This window comes from Eschrichtius robustus, chromosome 15 (assembly GCF_028021215.1).
Source record: "Eschrichtius robustus isolate mEscRob2 chromosome 15, mEscRob2.pri, whole genome shotgun sequence".
Taxonomy (NCBI): domain Eukaryota; kingdom Metazoa; phylum Chordata; class Mammalia; order Artiodactyla; family Eschrichtiidae; genus Eschrichtius; species Eschrichtius robustus.
In genome coordinates this window covers 13,211,000-13,229,357 of record NC_090838.1, presented here as the reverse complement: position 1 = coordinate 13,229,357, position 18,358 = coordinate 13,211,000, and the positions used below count along the sequence as shown (strand labels likewise).

At 36.5% G+C, this 18,358-nt stretch overlaps 1 protein-coding gene across 2 annotated transcripts in view; it reads left to right on the top strand.

Annotated features, from left to right (window-relative positions):
• SMC6 (structural maintenance of chromosomes 6) overlaps positions 1–18,358 on the top strand; it is a 77,066-nt gene that overhangs the window by 25,940 nt on the left and 32,768 nt on the right. For both annotated transcript variants that reach the window (XM_068564600.1, XM_068564599.1), the window contains 9 exons: positions 1,357–1,476; positions 1,573–1,671; positions 4,883–5,029; positions 5,288–5,376; positions 5,555–5,719; positions 6,130–6,308; positions 7,382–7,586; positions 11,106–11,220; positions 18,084–18,244. In XM_068564600.1, coding sequence (XP_068420701.1) covers positions 1,357–1,476; positions 1,573–1,671; positions 4,883–5,029; positions 5,288–5,376; positions 5,555–5,719; positions 6,130–6,308; positions 7,382–7,586; positions 11,106–11,220; positions 18,084–18,244 — 1,280 coding nt within the window. The remainder of the gene's footprint in view (positions 1–1,356; positions 1,477–1,572; positions 1,672–4,882; positions 5,030–5,287; positions 5,377–5,554; positions 5,720–6,129; positions 6,309–7,381; positions 7,587–11,105; positions 11,221–18,083; positions 18,245–18,358) is intronic.

Here is an 18,358-nt window from a genome sequence, read left to right as displayed (position 1 = left end):
ATGGCTTGATTAAATGTATATTTTCAGTAGATCACTCTGCTGCAGAAGAGAGTGAACTGCTGTAAGGAAAGAACAAACAGAGAGATCAATAAGGAAGGTATTACCGTTGTCCAGACAGATGAGGATGATGTAAGTTAGGGTAGTGGCAGTGGTAATGTAGAGAAGAGCTTTGAAATGGTTTGGACCAATGTTCTGTGGGACATGTAGGGTAGTGGTGAAAACAGAAGCCAGATTTGTGGGTCTGAAAACCAGAGAGAGAATTGAAGAGCTAGAGATAATTTTCATGAAACTTGGATGGAAAGGGAAGATGGCTTTTAGAGGAAGAGGTGGTATCCAGGGGTGGATATTGGTGGTTTTGTTTGTAAATTGGAAAGATAAGTAAGTAAAGTTTTAAATGTGATCATGGAAAGGAGTCAGTGAGGAGGATTAAGTGGAAAAAAGATGAAAAAGATGGGATGAAAGATCAACTAATTTAGACCTCTTGAGAAGGCAGAAGGGGGGTGAGTAGGATCTAAGTAAGAGATAGGAACTGCACTTAAGTATAATGAAGCCACCTCTTCCATTTTAGCAGGAGGAAAAGACTGCTTTAGGTTTATATATAAGGTTGTTGAACACTGGAGACGGTTTCTTTCTGATAGCTTCTGAGTTCTGTGAAATAAGCATCAGGGAGAATGAGTAAGGGATTAGGGTGGCAGTTATATGAGGTTTGAAGAGAGTGATAATGGATTGAAATAATCCTGAAGAATGGGAAAGTGACTTGGATAGGGAAATACACTTAAGATCCATAGTGAAGACCCTAGTTGAACCTGGAAACCATGAATGAAGAGGAGAGGCCGTCTACCCAGGTGTGCAGCTTTAGAAGCTGTTCATACGTCACTATAGTTGGTTTTTGCTTTATTGATTAATTATTAAGAGAAAACTTGGGTAAGAAAAAATGTAACATTTGATTTTTAGAAATAAATTCCTTTTGAGCCTTCCATTATCATTGGAATGGATCCTGGGTATACTTCGCCCAGAAGAACAGTCCAGTCTGTCTATCAGGTAGGGAATTGAGAGAAAATGAGACACTGAGTTTTGTCTATACTTGTGTGGTCTTGAAACTGTTATTCCTTTGCTCTTCTTCATTTGAAGAGTATCTGGTCATTTTTATAGTGCAGAAATTAACAAAATGATTGCACTTAGTAAAAGTATACCAAAGAACCAAAAATATTTTTTATTTTTGCTTTAATTAAAGAAGTCATTTCCTAGCACATCTTTTTCAGTACTTGTTTAGGCAGTATTCAAAAGAAATACATTTGCAGAAAGTCTTGTCTCTTCAATGTTGGTAAGAAATATATTCTTTTTTCTTTTTTTAAGCGACTTACTGAACTAAAGCGCCAGTGTTTGGAGAAAGAAGAACGTTTTCAAAGTATTGCTGGCTTGAGTACAATGAAGACCAATCTGGAATACTTGAAACATGAAATGGCTTGGGCAGTGGTAATTTTCACTTAATTACTTATTCACACATATTTGTAATATACAGAATATACTTGGTTGTAGTTAGTCTTGACTTTCTATATAATTTCTTTTTAGGTCAATGAAATTGAAAAACAACTGAATGCTATCAGAGATAACATCAAAATTGGAGAAGATCGTGCTGCTAGACTTGAGAGGAAAACGGAAGAACAGCAGGTAATTATATTTTTTTTATACAGAGGTAGAAGGTGGTTGAGGGGTAAATAAAGAGAGTAATTTTCTGTTGAGGGTTTCCATATGGACCTTTGTACCACAGAGCAGACCCACTCTTTATATTTACCTTGCCATTCTCTTTTTAACAGCTTTATTGAGACATGAGTCATATACCATATAATCCACCCATTTAAAGTTTACAGTTCAGTGGTTGTTTTGTATATTCACAAGGTTGTACAGGCACCACTGTGGAATTTCTCTGCTGTCGTGCTGGAAGTAGATCTCCTAGCCTTTTCTTTCTTTATAGGAGCCCCCGTGTACTCAGTGTGACTGACTTACATCTTAGTATTTTGTTCTACTTAGCTTACGAGCTTTGGCTCCCAGGCTTAGTTGTAGTACAGGGTGTAATCTTTCCCACCTTACTTTTTCCTGTCTACCCCTAAGATAAGCAGGTCAGTCTTTTTCCTTTTAAGGGTTATGACATTAATCCGTGAAAGGTAATAGATGACTGTGTAAAAGTAACAGAAATGGTGAAGACAGTACATTTACTTAGTGATCTCTGGGCTGAACTTCTTATTCCCTCTTCAGGTAGTAAATGGAAATTCAACCCCACCCACCTCTCTCACCTTAGATTTTCATTTCTGAGAGAATATTCTGAAATTTTCATTCAATTCTTCTCAGCTTCATTTCTTAGCTTGTCATAGGGGAAGACCTTGTTGCTTTCCTCTTTAGATACTCCCCAATCTAAAAGTGAAATCCAGTCTTAGTAATAAACACTCTTTTTTTTTTTTCAAGTGGGGAGAGGAAAATCTTGAGGTTGGATGATATTTAGTTCTGTGGCTATTTGCTCTACTTAAGTATTTGGCCAGACTATGTAGTAAATGGTAAATTTCTGGAGGGTTTGGACTATCTTATATTTATATCCTTCCCACCATGTCTTACATAAAACCTTTCACATAGTTTATGCTTGTTTATTGATTATAGAATAACTATTGAAGGTTTCTGAGGAAATAGTGTCTAAAGCAGACTTTAAACTTGTATTAACCTAATTTAAACTGAAGATAGATGAATTCTATTTAGTTTGTATAACACCTAGACCAACTTCAATTTTTATAAAACACATAGAGATTATACTACTGATGTCTTAATAACAGAACTACACTACCATTCTATATAATGTTTCCTAAATAGCCTACATATTGACAATTCCCTAATCTGTATCTCCTAATCAAACTTTTATCCTGAGCACTTGGTTCAAATATTTGTCTTCCCATCTTTACCTACATGTTCCAGACACTTCAAACTTAGCATTTCTAGTTGAATAGCTGTGACAGAGACTTTATAGCCCACAAAGCCTGAAGTATACACTATCTGGCTCTTTCTAGAAAAAATTTGTTGATCTCTGATCTAAATAGTTCTCATATTTGTCCCTTCCAATCTATTCCTATTTTCAGTGCGACATTTTGGTCACTAATTATTTTTGTCCCAGAACATTACATTAACTTCTTACTGACATCATCTCCTTTAATTTTCCCCTTTGCCTTGCCTTCCATGTGCTTCCAAAGCGATTGTACGTATAGACTTACATATAGTTTCATTATAGATTTACATATAGTTTCGTATCTTGTTTCCCTGTTATCTAGAGGATTAAGTTGTAAGCTGATCATGGAATTCAGAGCCCTTCTACCCCTTCATCTCATCTCCCACCACTACCCTCTCAGTTCAAGCTCCAGAAATAATTTTAATTCCTAAAATGGTTTTAATGCCTTTCCACATGCTTTTCCAACTCCCTGTAACACCTTTCCCCAGCTTTTTTCCTGGTACATTTTGATTAATCTTCCAGGTTTCAGCTCAAATGCTTCTTTGAAGGCATTCCTAACTTTTTCTGACAGACCTATAAATTCTTCCTCGTGCTTTCACAATTATAAATATACGTACCCTACTTAAGCACTATTGCGTCCAAACTGCATGATCTATTTGCATGTTTGTTTCTCTGCTAAATTGTGGCTACCTCCCTTTAATTGTGTTACTTGAAGACAGTTGTTACTATATCTTTGTATCCCCAGAAGATAGCACATTTATTGGAAAGCTAAATGTGGAATTAAAATACATTTTAGCATTTCAAATTATGAGAGAAAGGCAAGTCAAAACTACAATGAAGTATCACCTCACACCAGTCAGAATGGCCATCATCAAAAAGTCTACAAATAATAGATGCTGGAGAGGGTGTGGAGAAAAGGGAACCCTCCTGCACTGTTGGTGGGAATGTAAATTGGTGCAGCCACTATGGAGAACAGTATGGAGGTTCCTTAAAAAACTAAAAATAGAGTTACCATACGACCCAGCAATCCCACTCCTAGGCATATACCCAGAAAAGATGAAAACTAATTAAAAAAGATTCGTGCATCTCAGTGTTCACAGCAGCACTATTGACAATAGCCAAGACATGGAAGCAGCCTAAGTGTCCATCAACAGATGAATGGATAAAGAAGATGTGGTACACACACACACACACACACACACACACACACACACACACAATGGAATATTACTCCACCATAAAAAATAATGAGATACTGCCATTTGCAGCAACATCGGTGGACCTAGAGATTATCGTACTAAGTGAAGTAAGTCAGACAGAGAAAGACAAATATTATATGATATCACTTATATGTGGAATCTAAAAAATGATACAAATGAACTTATTAACAAAACAGAAACAGCCTCACAGACATATAAGGCAAATTTATGGTTACCAAAGGGGCAAGGGGTGAAGGGTAAATTAGGAGTATGGGATTAATGTATACACACCACTATATATAAAATAAACAACAAGGGCTTACTGTATAGTACAGGGAACCTATATTCAATATCTTGTAATAACCTATAATGGAAAAGAATGAAAACGAATAGCTAGCTAGCTAGCTAGATACATAGATATGTACCTATCTATATATATCTATGTATATGTATAACTGAGTCACTTTGCTATACACCTGAAACTAACATAATATTGTAAATCAACAATATTTCAATTAAAAAATACATATTTATCACTTTATATAATTATGTTTGTTTACCTAATTAATGTCTCAAGTTTAGTTAGAGCAAAATTAAGTTTATTTGAAATGTGAACCATATATAATTATTTTTTTATTTTTTCTGTTTATTGGAGAAAAATAAAATATACTCCAACAATGTTATTTTCTTAAAGGTCAGACTTAATGAAGCAGAAAAAAAATACAAGGATATTCAAGATAAACTAGAAAAGATTAGTCAAGAGACAAATGCACGAGCACCAGAATGTATGGCATTGAAAGCAGATCTTACTTCTAAGAAAAGGACCTATAATGAAGCTGAGGTGAGAGAAATTTTCCAGTATTAAAAATTGCATAGCAACTATAAATACTGTTCATTTATTTTTAAAAGTAGAGGTTTTTGTAATTGTGTTGCTTTCAGACTTTAAAAAGTGTAATGATTTCATATGGCCATATATGTATGTTGTTTTAAAAATATATTTCTGCATATATTCAACCTCTGATTTGACGATTTGGCAAAAGTGGTCTTGAATGGGGTATTTGTTTTTTCATTTTACTAAAGTATGTCTAATTTTTTTTAGGTTTTGTACAACCGTTCCCTAAACGAGTATAGAGCATTAAAGAAAGATGATGAGCAGCTTTGCAAAAGAATTGAAGAACTGAGAAAAAGGTAAGGTAGTTACTTTGCAGTGTTCATAGTTACCTCATTTTGTAATAAAGTAATCCAGGTGAAATGGAATATTTTATTTTCTGTATTATTGCTAAAGGAATTTTATCACATTGCTTTATGTTTTTTAAATGTTAGGTTTTTCATTGAACATTTTCCACTTTGTATTATTTACCGTTAGTGCTGATCAGTCTTTGGAACCTGAACGGTTGGAAAGGCAAAATAAAATATCTTGTTTAAAAGAAAGAGTAAAGGTCTTACAGGATCAAGAAATTTCCATCAATCAAGAGATCGAACAATTTCAGCAAGCCATAGAAAAGGACAAAGAAGAACATACCAGAATTAAGTAAGTGTCCACATTCTTATACTTTTTTCAGTTATTTGAAAATCATCTAGTTTTCCTCTTCATATGAAAAGAGAATGCATGTTTTTTTTGTTGTTGTTCTTCTTCTTCCGCATAATAAGGGATCTTTTAAAATCACTTTCCTAATAAGACTTCTTAAACTTGTAGAATTGGACAGTTTCTGGGCTTTCTATTCCTCGTCACGATTGCATTTTTTTTTTTTCCATGCTAAGTTTTGAGGTCTTCTGACTATTTTTTCCTGGTAACACAATTGTTTTCAAATGAAGAAATCCGCTTTTAGTTTTTAGGTCAGCTGTGTCATTCACTGGTATGCAGGTATTAGGGGAAAAGACTGAGTATTTCTGTTTAACTGTATCACATATCTGTTTTGTTTTTCCACTTGTATTTTGTAGGAGAGAAGAGTTAGATGTGAAGAATACACTGAACTATAATCAGAGGCAACTGAAAGAATTGAAAGATAGTAAAACTGATCGACTGAAAAGATTTGGCCCTCATGTTCCAGCTCTTCTGGAAGCCATAGATGATGCTTACAGACGGGGGCATTTTACCTATAAACCTGTAGGCCCTTTAGGTATTTGTCACCAATTAGTCAGGGTATAATAAAAATTAGAAGTACATTTTTATTTTCAGGAAGGAGTCTGTTGAATATAATTTTAAAACGCTGTTATCGAACAACCATGTAGTTATATGTAGACTTTGTACATATTTTAAGAAATAATGATAAAATCACTTAAACTTTGTAACTTTCCTCTTGTATATTTTTAAGCATAAAAAAGCCAAAAGAAAGAGAACTTAGGAAAAGGAAAAGTGATTATAGAGTTGAATAATCTGGTTTTGATATTTTTTCTGAATGAATAAATCAATGAGCTAATTTGCATGTAATTGATTAGTAGGAAAATTCAGTGATATCAAGATATAGTTAAAAGGCCAATCACCTGAGTTTTGTGTAAAACTTGATAAAATGACTTGTCTTTTTAAGTTTCTGTTTAGGTTGGACAACATTACTTCTAAGTCCTCTTTCAGCTATAAGCCTGAGGTTATTTAGTTATCCTCAAATATACATGAGAAAAAAAAATCAATTGAGTTCTGAGGAGTTATCTCTAATTCTGTACATCATTAGGTGAAAATGATGCTATAAATATAAATATACTTTTTTAGTAAAGTACTGTATAAGTACAGTATTATGTACTGTATTAAGTGTTGTAGTAATATCTCTTCATTTAAATGATATGTACCTCTATACCAGGATCCATTTCAATAGATGAGGTATTTTTTTCCCTCTCTAAATCTAAAATTTCAATATTAATCAGTTTTACAGAAAATAGTGAAGAGTCTATAACCCTTTTGGCTTGATTTTCAAAACACCATTCAGAGGCTGGAATAGTATTATATATATATACACGTAGGAAAAATACTGTTGATTTACATTAGAGCGAGACAGCTTTTCACAGGATTTGGTGGGTTTTCTCCCCAGTGTATCCAGTGGAATGGGGTATTTCCCATTTGATTAAAATAAGATCTATAATATCATTTAAATTGCTTCATATGAAAGTATTTTAAAGTCATTTGTGAACTATTATAAAGATAGTTACATTAATATTTCAAGTATTTATGGGCTTTTTAATAATTTTCTCTCACTTTTAGGAGCTTGCATTCATCTTCGGGACCCTGAGCTTGCTTTGGCTATTGAATCTTGCTTAAAAGGACTTCTGCAAGCCTATTGTTGCCATAATCATGCTGATGAAAGAGTGCTTCAGGCACTGATGAAAAGGTTTTACCCACCAGGGACCTCACGGCCACAGATAATAGTTTCTGAGTTTCGGAATGATGTGTATGATGTAAGACACAGGTAAGGCATCAGTAATTAAATACTGTTTCTGGTTTTGCTTCGTTATGTGCAAGCTCAGAAAGACGTTAAAACATTTTTAATGTTAACCATATCTACACTACTGATTTGTAAAATTCCATCAGGCCACGTCTTTAACTTGAATCTTAGGCATTGGAGATACATAGATAAATGAGAGATACTCCCTGCCTTTGAGGTCCTTACATGAGCTCTGTTTTGGGAGACATACTGGGAAATAGACATTGTGTGGCTTAGAAATTGTACTGAAGAAGGGAATGGTGCAGACCTGGCCACGTTAAGAGGGAGGGTGTACGGAAGAACTTGGGCACTCATTACTCACAGTTCAGCTCTAGGTGGTTTACAGATTCCATAAAGAGCTGTGATTGTTTTCTTTAATGACCCTAACAAACCTTCTCAAGGGCACCATACCCAAACTGCCTTCTTTCTTAGCTGCTGGCTAGCTAATCACTTTACCTTTAAAGATACACATGTATGTGTGTGTGTGTGTGTATTCCTACATATATATAGTCCTCTCTATATATCCCTATATATATATTCCTATATATATATATATTCCTATATATTTATATTCCTATTAACAGATTGTTTTAAAATTTCTTTTCTCTCCCACTCCACTTTTTCTTATAAATCCAATTTTTGCTTTTTTCAATTGCCTTATATTTGGAAACATTAAAAATGCCCTTCATTTTAAGCATGTTTTTTCTATATTTAATTTGACTGTGGTATTTTTCCTTTTACTTGGCTTTGGAAATCGCGTGTTTATTCAAGCTTTCTTCTGAGCTTAATGAGGATCATCAAATCATCTTGTCTTATAATTCCTCTTACCAGTGAGGCTCACCGTGCTCGCCTGGAATTTGATGTGCGGTTTTTCCTGTGTCCCTCCCGTCCTCTTTAGGCTTTCTACGTTACGTTGTTTAGTGAGCCTATTCCATACTTGTCCTTTCCTTGTCTCATTACTGACACATTATTGCTACTATTCCTTCCTACTTTTAGTTTTCCTCGACTGATTTTACAGCATCTCTCAGCGGGCAGCTAATTGTGATATAAACTAAATATGAAGTGCATCCCAGGGAAGTAGAGCAAAAGGAAGGGTTGGTTGTGACGGGGTGCTTTAGAGCAAGCTGGTGGGAGCAGCCCTGCCTAGCAGTGGCCTGTGCCTGCTCCAAAATACTTGCTCCTTCCTAGCGTAGAAACCTGTGCTTTCAGTGGACTGGCCAGAGCCTATGTTTCACCACAGTCCCCTTCCATGTCCCCTCCCTCTTAGGCTCGGGCTCCCTATCCTCTCTCCCCTCACTCCCTGCGTTGTTTCACTGACACTGCTTGATGTTTCTAGAGCGCCCACCCCCTATTCTTTCCTATCTTTGTTTTTACTTCCACTTGAACTCTGTCCTAAGGTTACTATCCTATTTCTCTGCCTCTTTTTAACAGGAAAAACTTCTCAGACGAGTTGTCTGTGTCACTAATTTCTCTCTTCCCCTTCCTTCTTGAACCTACTCCAGTCAAGTTTTTATAGCTTCATCACATACCAGAGCAGCTCTTGTCCAGGCGCCAGTGAGCCTTGCTGGGCTTGGTCCTGTCGTCCTTCCTTCCTCCTCACTGACTTGACCTACCAGCAGTATTTGATTCAGTTGATCGTTTAATTCTTCCTGAAACACTTTTTTTTACTTGGTCCCTAGGATGTCACTCTTCTTGTTTTCCCAAATCTCTAGGTATCCTTTTTTAATGTCTTCTGCTTATTTCTCCTCATTTGGGAACCTCCAGTGTCAGTGTTCCAGACCTCTTCTCCATGTGCACCTACTCCCAGCACTTACTTCCTGGGTGAACTCATCCAGTTTCATGGCTTTAAATATAGTCCATACACGGATGATCACCACATTATGTTTCTAGCTGGGCTCTTTCCTCTGAACTCCAGAATATAATACATTCAATTTATATTTTCCACTTTGATGTCCAAAAGACATTTGAAACTTAACATATCTAAAAGCCAAACTCCTGAGATCCACCCTAAAAACTGCTCTTCCTTTAGTCATCCCCATCTCCATTTTTCAGTTGCTCAAGCCAAAACCTCAGTCATCCTTGACTTCTTTCTGCCATCCCACATCCTACTGGCTATACTTTATAAATGTATCCAGGATCTAAACACTTCTGCAGTGCCACCCTGGTTCACGCCATTATCATATCTCAAGTGAGTTTTGCTTCTGGTTCCCTTTCATCCACACTCTCAGTATCACAGCCAGAGTAAAGTCAGACCATGTCATTCCTCTGCTCAAATCGTCCTGTACGTTCTCATCCTCTTTAGGCCTAACTGCGACCTCTCGGGCCCACATGACCTGTTCTCTTGCCATCTCTCCTGTCCTTGTGCCCAGTAGCACTCGCAGCACTGCTCGTCCACCACAGCACACTGGCCTCCCGGCTTCTCCAACAGCCCTCTTAGGGCCTTTGCAAATGCTGCTCCCTGGGCACGAAATGCTCTTCTTCAGTATGCTAATGTAACTCCCATTTCCTCAGGTGTCTGCCTGTTGACACCTTAGTAAGGCTTTTCCTGAACCTTTCTGTGTGAAAAAGCACGGTATGCCACTTTTTCTTGATTTTTCTGTCTCCCTTCAGTAGAATGTAAGCTCCGTGGGGAGAAGGATATAGTCTGTTTTGTTTACTGCTATCTCCTCATCCTCTGAACAGCATCTGGCACATAGTAGGTGCTCAGTAAATACATGTTGAATTAATGAATGAATAAGTGGAAAACATATATATACAAACATATTTCTTTGTTTTGGAATTCTAGAACTAAGAAAGCAGTAAGAATGCCATTGCCATTTCCCAATGTGTTTTAATTAAATGACTTTTATGTTTGTATGATAGAGTATAAGATTTAAGAAAATTGTAATGATTAAGTATAACAGGCAATAGGACATAATGATTGAGAATCTGGGTTCTAGAGCTGAGCTGCCTGGTTTAAATCCTAGCCTGACCTCTTACCTTTATGACATTGGGGAACTTATTAAACTCTCTGAAGCTTCCTCATTTGGGAAAAAAAAAAATAGAGTGAATAATATTATCTATCTCATATAGTTGTTTTGAGGATTAAATGAGCTAATACAGGTTTCCGCAGGGATATCCCTCTGTGGGTATAAAAATCTGTGGATGCTCAAGCCCCATACTTGGCCCTCTGTAGCCACAGTCCACATCTGCTGATTCTGACAACCACGGATACTGCAGTGCATACTGTATTCATTGAAAAAGAATCCACATATAAGTGGACTTATGCAGTTCAAACTCGTGTTGTTCACGGGTCAACTGTATTTATAATATGCTTAGAACAGTGCCTAGCACATTGTATTATATAAATGTTTGCTAATAAAATAAACCTATTACAGATGCTTTCAAACATTATCACATATTTTCCATGTCTTGTTACTATCCATCATCTTGTCACCCATTTTTAAAATATACATATATAATTACAGTTTGGTAAGTTAATCCTTATATATTTTTGTCTCCTAGAGCTGCTTATCATCCAGAGTTCCCAACGGTTCTGACAGCTTTAGAAATAGATAATGCAGTGGTCACAAATAGCCTAATTGACATGAGAAGCATAGAGACAGTGCTGCTGATCAAAGTAAGACCAGATGCTTGCTGTATTTTATATTATTTTAAATTTCCTAAACTAAGGTTGGTTATATAAATTCCTATTCTGCTTAAGTACTTGATATTTTATGAATTCTTTTTATTAAAAAAACTTTGAGCTCTGTAAAATAAATCAGTGTTTATTCTTCATCAGTATACATATTTCTATTGATATGTACTTGTTAGATTAGATCACCAATATTGTGTTTCATCTATTGTCATAAATTTGCTGAGAAAGGACAAGGGAATTCAAAACAAATCTGTAATTAATACAAACAGAGTCTCTTTTTCTCATTAATGGAACCTGAGCGACAATGACATCAGTCATCCAAATGTGTATATGTGAATTGCAAGTTCATATTGTAATTATTTTTGGGCTTGGCCCTCTCATATTTTAGACAGACACTTGAAAGAAAATAATGAAGTCCTCTTGTAAAGGTCTGTTCCAAGGAAGGTTGATTAGGCCTCAGTTAAGCCTAATCCTCTTTTTACTTCCTCTAGGAAGTAAAATACTAAATATTTCCAGGCTTTCCCTACATAATTCAGTGTACTAATCTTTTATTGGAATTTGCTGTTCTCTCACATCTTTTCTAGGGTGTAAAAGACCTTTAGAAAAAATAAGATTTCATTTTTCTATGAAAAATAAGATTTCTAAGGTAAATATTTTCACGTGAAAAGGTACTTAAAATCTTTAATTTTAGTAGATAGCAATATTAGAATTTAAAAATAAAATCTATCAGGGAGATTGGTTCAAGATGGCGGAGTAGAAGGACGTGTGCTCACTCCCTCTTGCGAGAGCACCGGAATCACAAGTAACTGCTGAACAATCATCGACAGGAAGACACTGGAACTCACCAAAAAATAAACCCCACATCCAAACACAAAGGAGAAGCCGCAATGAGACGGTAGGAGGGGCGCAATCACAATAAAATGAAATCCCATAACGGCTGGGTGGGTGACTCACAAACTGGAGAACACTTATACCAGAGAAGTCCACCCACTGGAGTGAAGGTTCTGAGCCCCATGTCAGGCTTCCCAACCTGGGGTTCTGGCAATGGGAGGAGGAATTCCTAGAGGCTTTGAAGGCTAGCAGGATGTGATTGCAGGACTTCGACAGGACTGGGGGAAACAGACTCCACTCTTAGAGGGCACACACAAGGTAGTGTGCGCATTGGGACCCAAGGGAAGGAGCAGTGACCCCATAGGAGACTGAACCAGACCTACCTGCTAGTGTTGGAGGGTCTCCTGCAGAGGCGGGGGCTGGCTATGGCTCACTACAGGGACAAGGACACTGGCAGCAGAAGTTCTGGGAAGTACTCCTTGGCGTGAGCCCTCCCAGAGTCAGCCATTAGCCCCACCAAAGAGCCGGGAAGGCTCCAGTGCTGGGTCGCCACAGGGCAAACAACCAATAGGGGGGGAACCAAGCCCCAGCCATCAGCAGAAAACAGGATTAAAGTTTTACTGAGCTCTGCCCACCAGAGCAACACCCAGTTCTACCCACCACCAGTCCCTCCTATCAGGAAACCTGCACAAGCCTCTTAGATAGCCTCATCCACCAAAGGGCAGACAGCAGAAGCAAGAAGAACTACAGTTCTGCAGCCTGTGGAAGGAAAACCACATTCACAGAAAGATAGACAAAATGAAAAGGCAGAGGACTTCGTACCAGATTAAGGAAATAGATGAAACCCCAGAAAAATAACCAAATGAAGTGGGGATAGGCAACCTTCCAGAAAAAGAATTCAGAATAACGATAGTGAAGATGATCCAGAACCTTGGAAAAAGAATGGAGGCAAAGATTGAGAAGATGCAAGAAATGTTTAACGAAGACCTAGAAGAATTAAAGAACAGACAAACAGTGATGAACAATACAATAACTGAAATGAAAAATACATTAGAAGGAATCAATAGCAGAATAACTGAGGCAGAAAAACGGTTAAGTGACCTGGAAGACAGAATGGTAGCATTCACTGCCACGGAAAAGAATAAAGAAGAAAGAATGCAAAGAAATGAAGACAGCCTAAGAGACCTCTGGGATAACATTAAATGCGACAACATTCGCATTATAGGGGTCCCAGAAGGAGAAGAGAGAGAGAAATGACCTGAAAAAATATTTGAAGAGATTATAGTCAAAAACTTCCCTAACATGGGAAACGAAGTAGCCACCCAAGTCCAGGAAGTGCAGAGAGTCCCATACAGGATAAACCCAAAGAGAAACACGCCGAGACACATAGTAATCAAAGTGGGAAAAATTAAAGACAAAGAAAAATTATTGAAAGCAGCAAGGGAAAAACGACAAATAACATACAAGGGAACTCCCATAAGGTTAACAGCTGATTTCTCAGCAGAAGCTCTACAAGCCAGAAGGGAGTGGCATGACATATTTAAAGTGATGAAAGGGAAGAACCTACAACCAAGATTACTCTACCCAGCAAGGATCTCATTCAGATTTGACGGAGAAATCAAAAGCTTTACAGACAAGCAAAAGCTAAGAGAATTCAGCACCACCAAACCAGCTCTACACAAGTGCTAAGGGAACTTCTCTAAGTGGGAAACACAAGAGAAGAAAAGGACCTACAAAAACAAACCCGTAACAACTAAGAAAATGGTCTTGGGAACATACATATCGATAATTACCTTAATGTGAATGGATTAAATGCTCCAACCAAAAGACACAGGCTCGCTGAATGGATACAAAAACAAGACCCATATATACGCTGTCTACAAGAGACCCACTTCAGACCTAGGGACACATACAGACTGAAAGTGAGGGGATGAAAAAAGATAGTCCATGCAAATGGAAATCAAAACAAAGCTGGAGTAGCAATACTCATATCAGATAAAATAGACTTTAAAATAAAGAATGTTACAAGAGACAAGGAAGGACACTACATAATGATCAAGGGATCAATCCAAGAAGAAGATATAACAATTATAACTATAAATGCACCCAACATAGGAGCACCGCAATACATAAGGCAACTGCTAATAGCTATAAGAGAGGAAATCGACAGTAACACAATAATAGTGGGGGACTTTAACAACTCACTTACACCAATGGACAGATCATCCAGACAGAAAATTAATAAGGAAATACAAGCTTTAAATGACACAATAGACCAGATAGACTTAATTGATATTTACAGGACATTCCATCCCAAAACAGCAGATTACACTTTCTTCTCAAGTGCACACAGAACATTCTCCAGGATAGATCACATCTTGGGTCACAAATCAATCTTCAGCAAATTTAAGAAAACTGAAATCATATCAAGCATCTTTTCAGACCACAATACTATGAGATTAGAAATCAATTACAGGGGAAAAAAACATACAAAACACAAACACATGGAGGCTAAACAATACATTACTAAATAACCAAGAGATCACTGAAGAAATCAAAGAGGAAATCAAAAAATACCTAGAGACAAATGACAATGAAAACACGATGATCCAAAATGGGATGCAGTAAAAGCAGTTTTAAGAGCGAAGTTTATAGCAATACAAGCCTACCTCAAGAAACAAGAAAAATCTCAAATAAACAATCTAACCTTACACCTAAAGAAACTAAGAGAAAGAAGAACAAACGAAACCCAAAGTTAGTAGAAGGAAAGAAATCATGAAGATCAGAGCAGAAATAAATGACATAGAAACAAAGAAACCAGTGGCAAAGATCAATAAAACTAAAAGCTGGTTCTTTGAGAAGATAAACAAAATTGATAAACCTTTAGCCAGACTCATCAAGAAAAAGAGGGAGAGGACTCAAATCAATAAAATTAGAAATGAAAAAGGAGAAGTTACAACAGACACCACAGAAATACAAAGCATCCTAAGAGACTACTACAAGCAACTCTATGCCAATAAAATGGACAACCTGGAAGAAATGGACAAATTATTAGAAAGGTATAACCTTCCAAGACTGAACCAGGAAGAAATAGAAAATATGAACAGACCAATCACAAGTAATGAACTTGAAACTGTGATTAAAAATCTTCCAACAAACAAAAGTCCAGGACCAGATGACTTCACAGGTGAATTCTATCAAACATTTAGAGAAGAGCTAACACCCATCCTTCTCAAACTCTTCCAAAAAATTGCAGAGGAAGGAACACTCCCAAACCCATTCTATGAGGCCACCATCACCCTGATACCAAAACCAGACACATACTACAAATAAAGAAAATTACAGACCAATATCACGGATGAATATAGATGCAAAAATCCTCAACAAAATACTAGCAAACAGAATCCAGCAACACATTAAAAGGATCGTACACCATGATCAAGTGGGATTTATCCCAGGAATGCAAGGATTCTTCAATATATGCAAATTAATCAATGTGATACAACATATTAACAAATTGAAAAATAAAAACCATATGATCATCTCAATAGATGCAGAAAAAGCTTTTGACAAAATTCAACACCTATTAATGATAAAAACTCTGCAGAAAGTGGGCAGAGAGGGAACCTACCTCAACATAATAAAGGCCATATGCGACAAACCCACAGCTAACATCATTCTCAGTGGTGAAAAACTGAAAGCATTTCCTCTAAGATCAGGAACAAGACAAGGATGTCCACTCTCACCACTATATTCAACATAGTTTTGGAAGTCCTAGCCACAGCAATCAGAGAAGAAAAAGAAATAAAGTAATAGAAAGTGGAAAAGAAGAAGTAAAACTGTCACTGTTTGCAGATGACATGATACTATACATAGAGAATCCTAAAACTGCCACCAGAAAACTACTATAGCTAATCAATGAATTTGGTAAAGTTGCAGGATACAAAATTAATGCACAGAAATCTCTTGCATTCCTATACACTAATGATAAAAAATCTGATAGAGAAATTAAGGGAACAATCCCATTCACCACTGCAAAAAAAAGAATCAAATAGCTAGGAATAAACCTACCTAAGTTGGTAAAGACCTGTACTCAGTAAACTATAAGACACTGATGAAAGAAATCAAAGATGACACAAACAGATGGAGAGATATACCATGTTCTTGGATTGGAAGAATCAATATTGTGAAAATGACTATACTACCCAAAGCAATCTACAGATTCAGTGTAATCCCTATCAAATTAACAGTGGCATTTTTTTACAGAACTAGAACAAAAAATCTTAAGATTTGTATGGAGACATAAAAGACCCCGAATAGCCAAAGCAATCTGAGGGGAAAAAAACGGAGCTGGAAGAATCAGGCTCCCTGACTTCAGACTATACTACAAAGCTACAGTAATCAAGACAATATGGTACTGGCACAAAAACAGAAATATAGATCAATGGAACAGGATAGAAAGCCCAGAGATAAACCCATGCACCTATGGTCAACTAATCTATGACAAAGGAGGCAAGGATATACAATGAAGAAAAGACAGTCTCTTCAATAAGTGGTGCTGGGAAAACTGGACAGCTACATGTAAAAGAATGAAATTAGAACACTCCCTAACACCATACACAAAAATAAACAAAATGGTTTAGAGACCTAAATGTAAGACCAGACACTGTAAAACTCTTAGAGGAAAACATAGGACGAACACTCTTTGACATAAATCACAGCAAGATATTTTTTGATCCACCTCCTAGAGTAATGGAAATAAAAATAAACAAATGGGACCTAATGAAACTTAAAAGCTTTTGCACAGCAAAGGAAACTACAGACAAGATGAAAAGACAACCCTCAGAATGGGAGATAATATTTGCAAATGAATCAACTGACAAAGGATTAATCTCCAAAATACATAAACAGCTCATGCAGCTCAATATGAAAAAAAAAAACAACCCAATCAAAAAATGGGCAGAAGACCTAAATAGACATTTCTCCAAAGAAGACATACAGGTGGCCAAGAAGCACATGAAAATCTGCTCAACATCACTAATTATTAGAGAAATGCAAATCAAAACTACAATGAGGTATCACCTCACACCAATTAGAATAGGCATCATCAGAAGATCTACAAACCACAAATGCTGGAGAGGGTGTGGAGAAAAGGGAACCCTCTTGCACTGTTGGTGGGAATGTAAATTGATACAGCCACTATGGAGAACAGTATGGAGGTTCCTTGAAAAACTAAAAATAGAATTACCGTATTACCCAGCAATCCCACTACTGGGCATATACCCAGAGAAAACCATAATTCAAAAAGACACATGCCCTCCATTGTTCATTGCAGCACTATTTACACCAGTCAGGTCATGGAAGCAACCTAAATGCCCATCGACAGATGAATGGATAAAGAAGATGTGGTACATATATACAATGGAATATTACTCAGCCATAAAAAGGAACGAAATTGGGTCATTTGTAGAGACATGGATGGATCTAGAGACTGTCATACAGAGTGAAGTAAGTCAGAAAGAGAAAAACAAATATCGTATATTAACGCATATATGTGGAACCTAGAAAAATGGTATGGATGAACTGGTTTGCAGGGCAGAAATAAGAGACACAGATGTAGAGAACAAAGGTATGGACACCAAGTGGGGAGACTGGCGGGGGGGGGGGCGGTGTGATGAATTGAGAGATTGGGATTGACATGTATACACTGATATGTATAAAATGGATGACTAATAAGAACCTGCTGTATAAAAAATAAATAAAATTCAAAAATTTATATATCAGTTTGTCATAAAACATCATTTCTTATGTTTTTAAGACTCTTAATAGTTTAATTCTTTGAATCTTGAAAGTTTTTTTTTAATTATTTTATTTTTCTCATGTAATTATTTCATTTGAATGTTTAAATAAAAATACTTGAATCTTAAATTGGTAATAGGTAATATTTTGAAATTATATACAACAGAAATGCTTTGGCATTTTTTTAAAATGTATTTTCCCCTCTATTTTTTTAGAATAATTCTGTAGCTCGTAAAGTAATGCAGTCCCAAAAGCCACCCAAAAACTGTAGAGAAGCTTTTACTGCTGATGGTGATCAAGTTTTTGCAGGGCGTTATTACTCATCTGAATATAAAAGACCTAAGTTTCTCAGCAGAGATGTGGATTCTGAAATAAGGTTAGTGTCCAGTGTAGCTTTACTGTATTATTCCCACTAGTTCTTTGGGGTTCATTTCTTTTCATATTACTCTATTAGTAGTTATGTAAGTGAAGAATTGTGAGTAATCTGTTT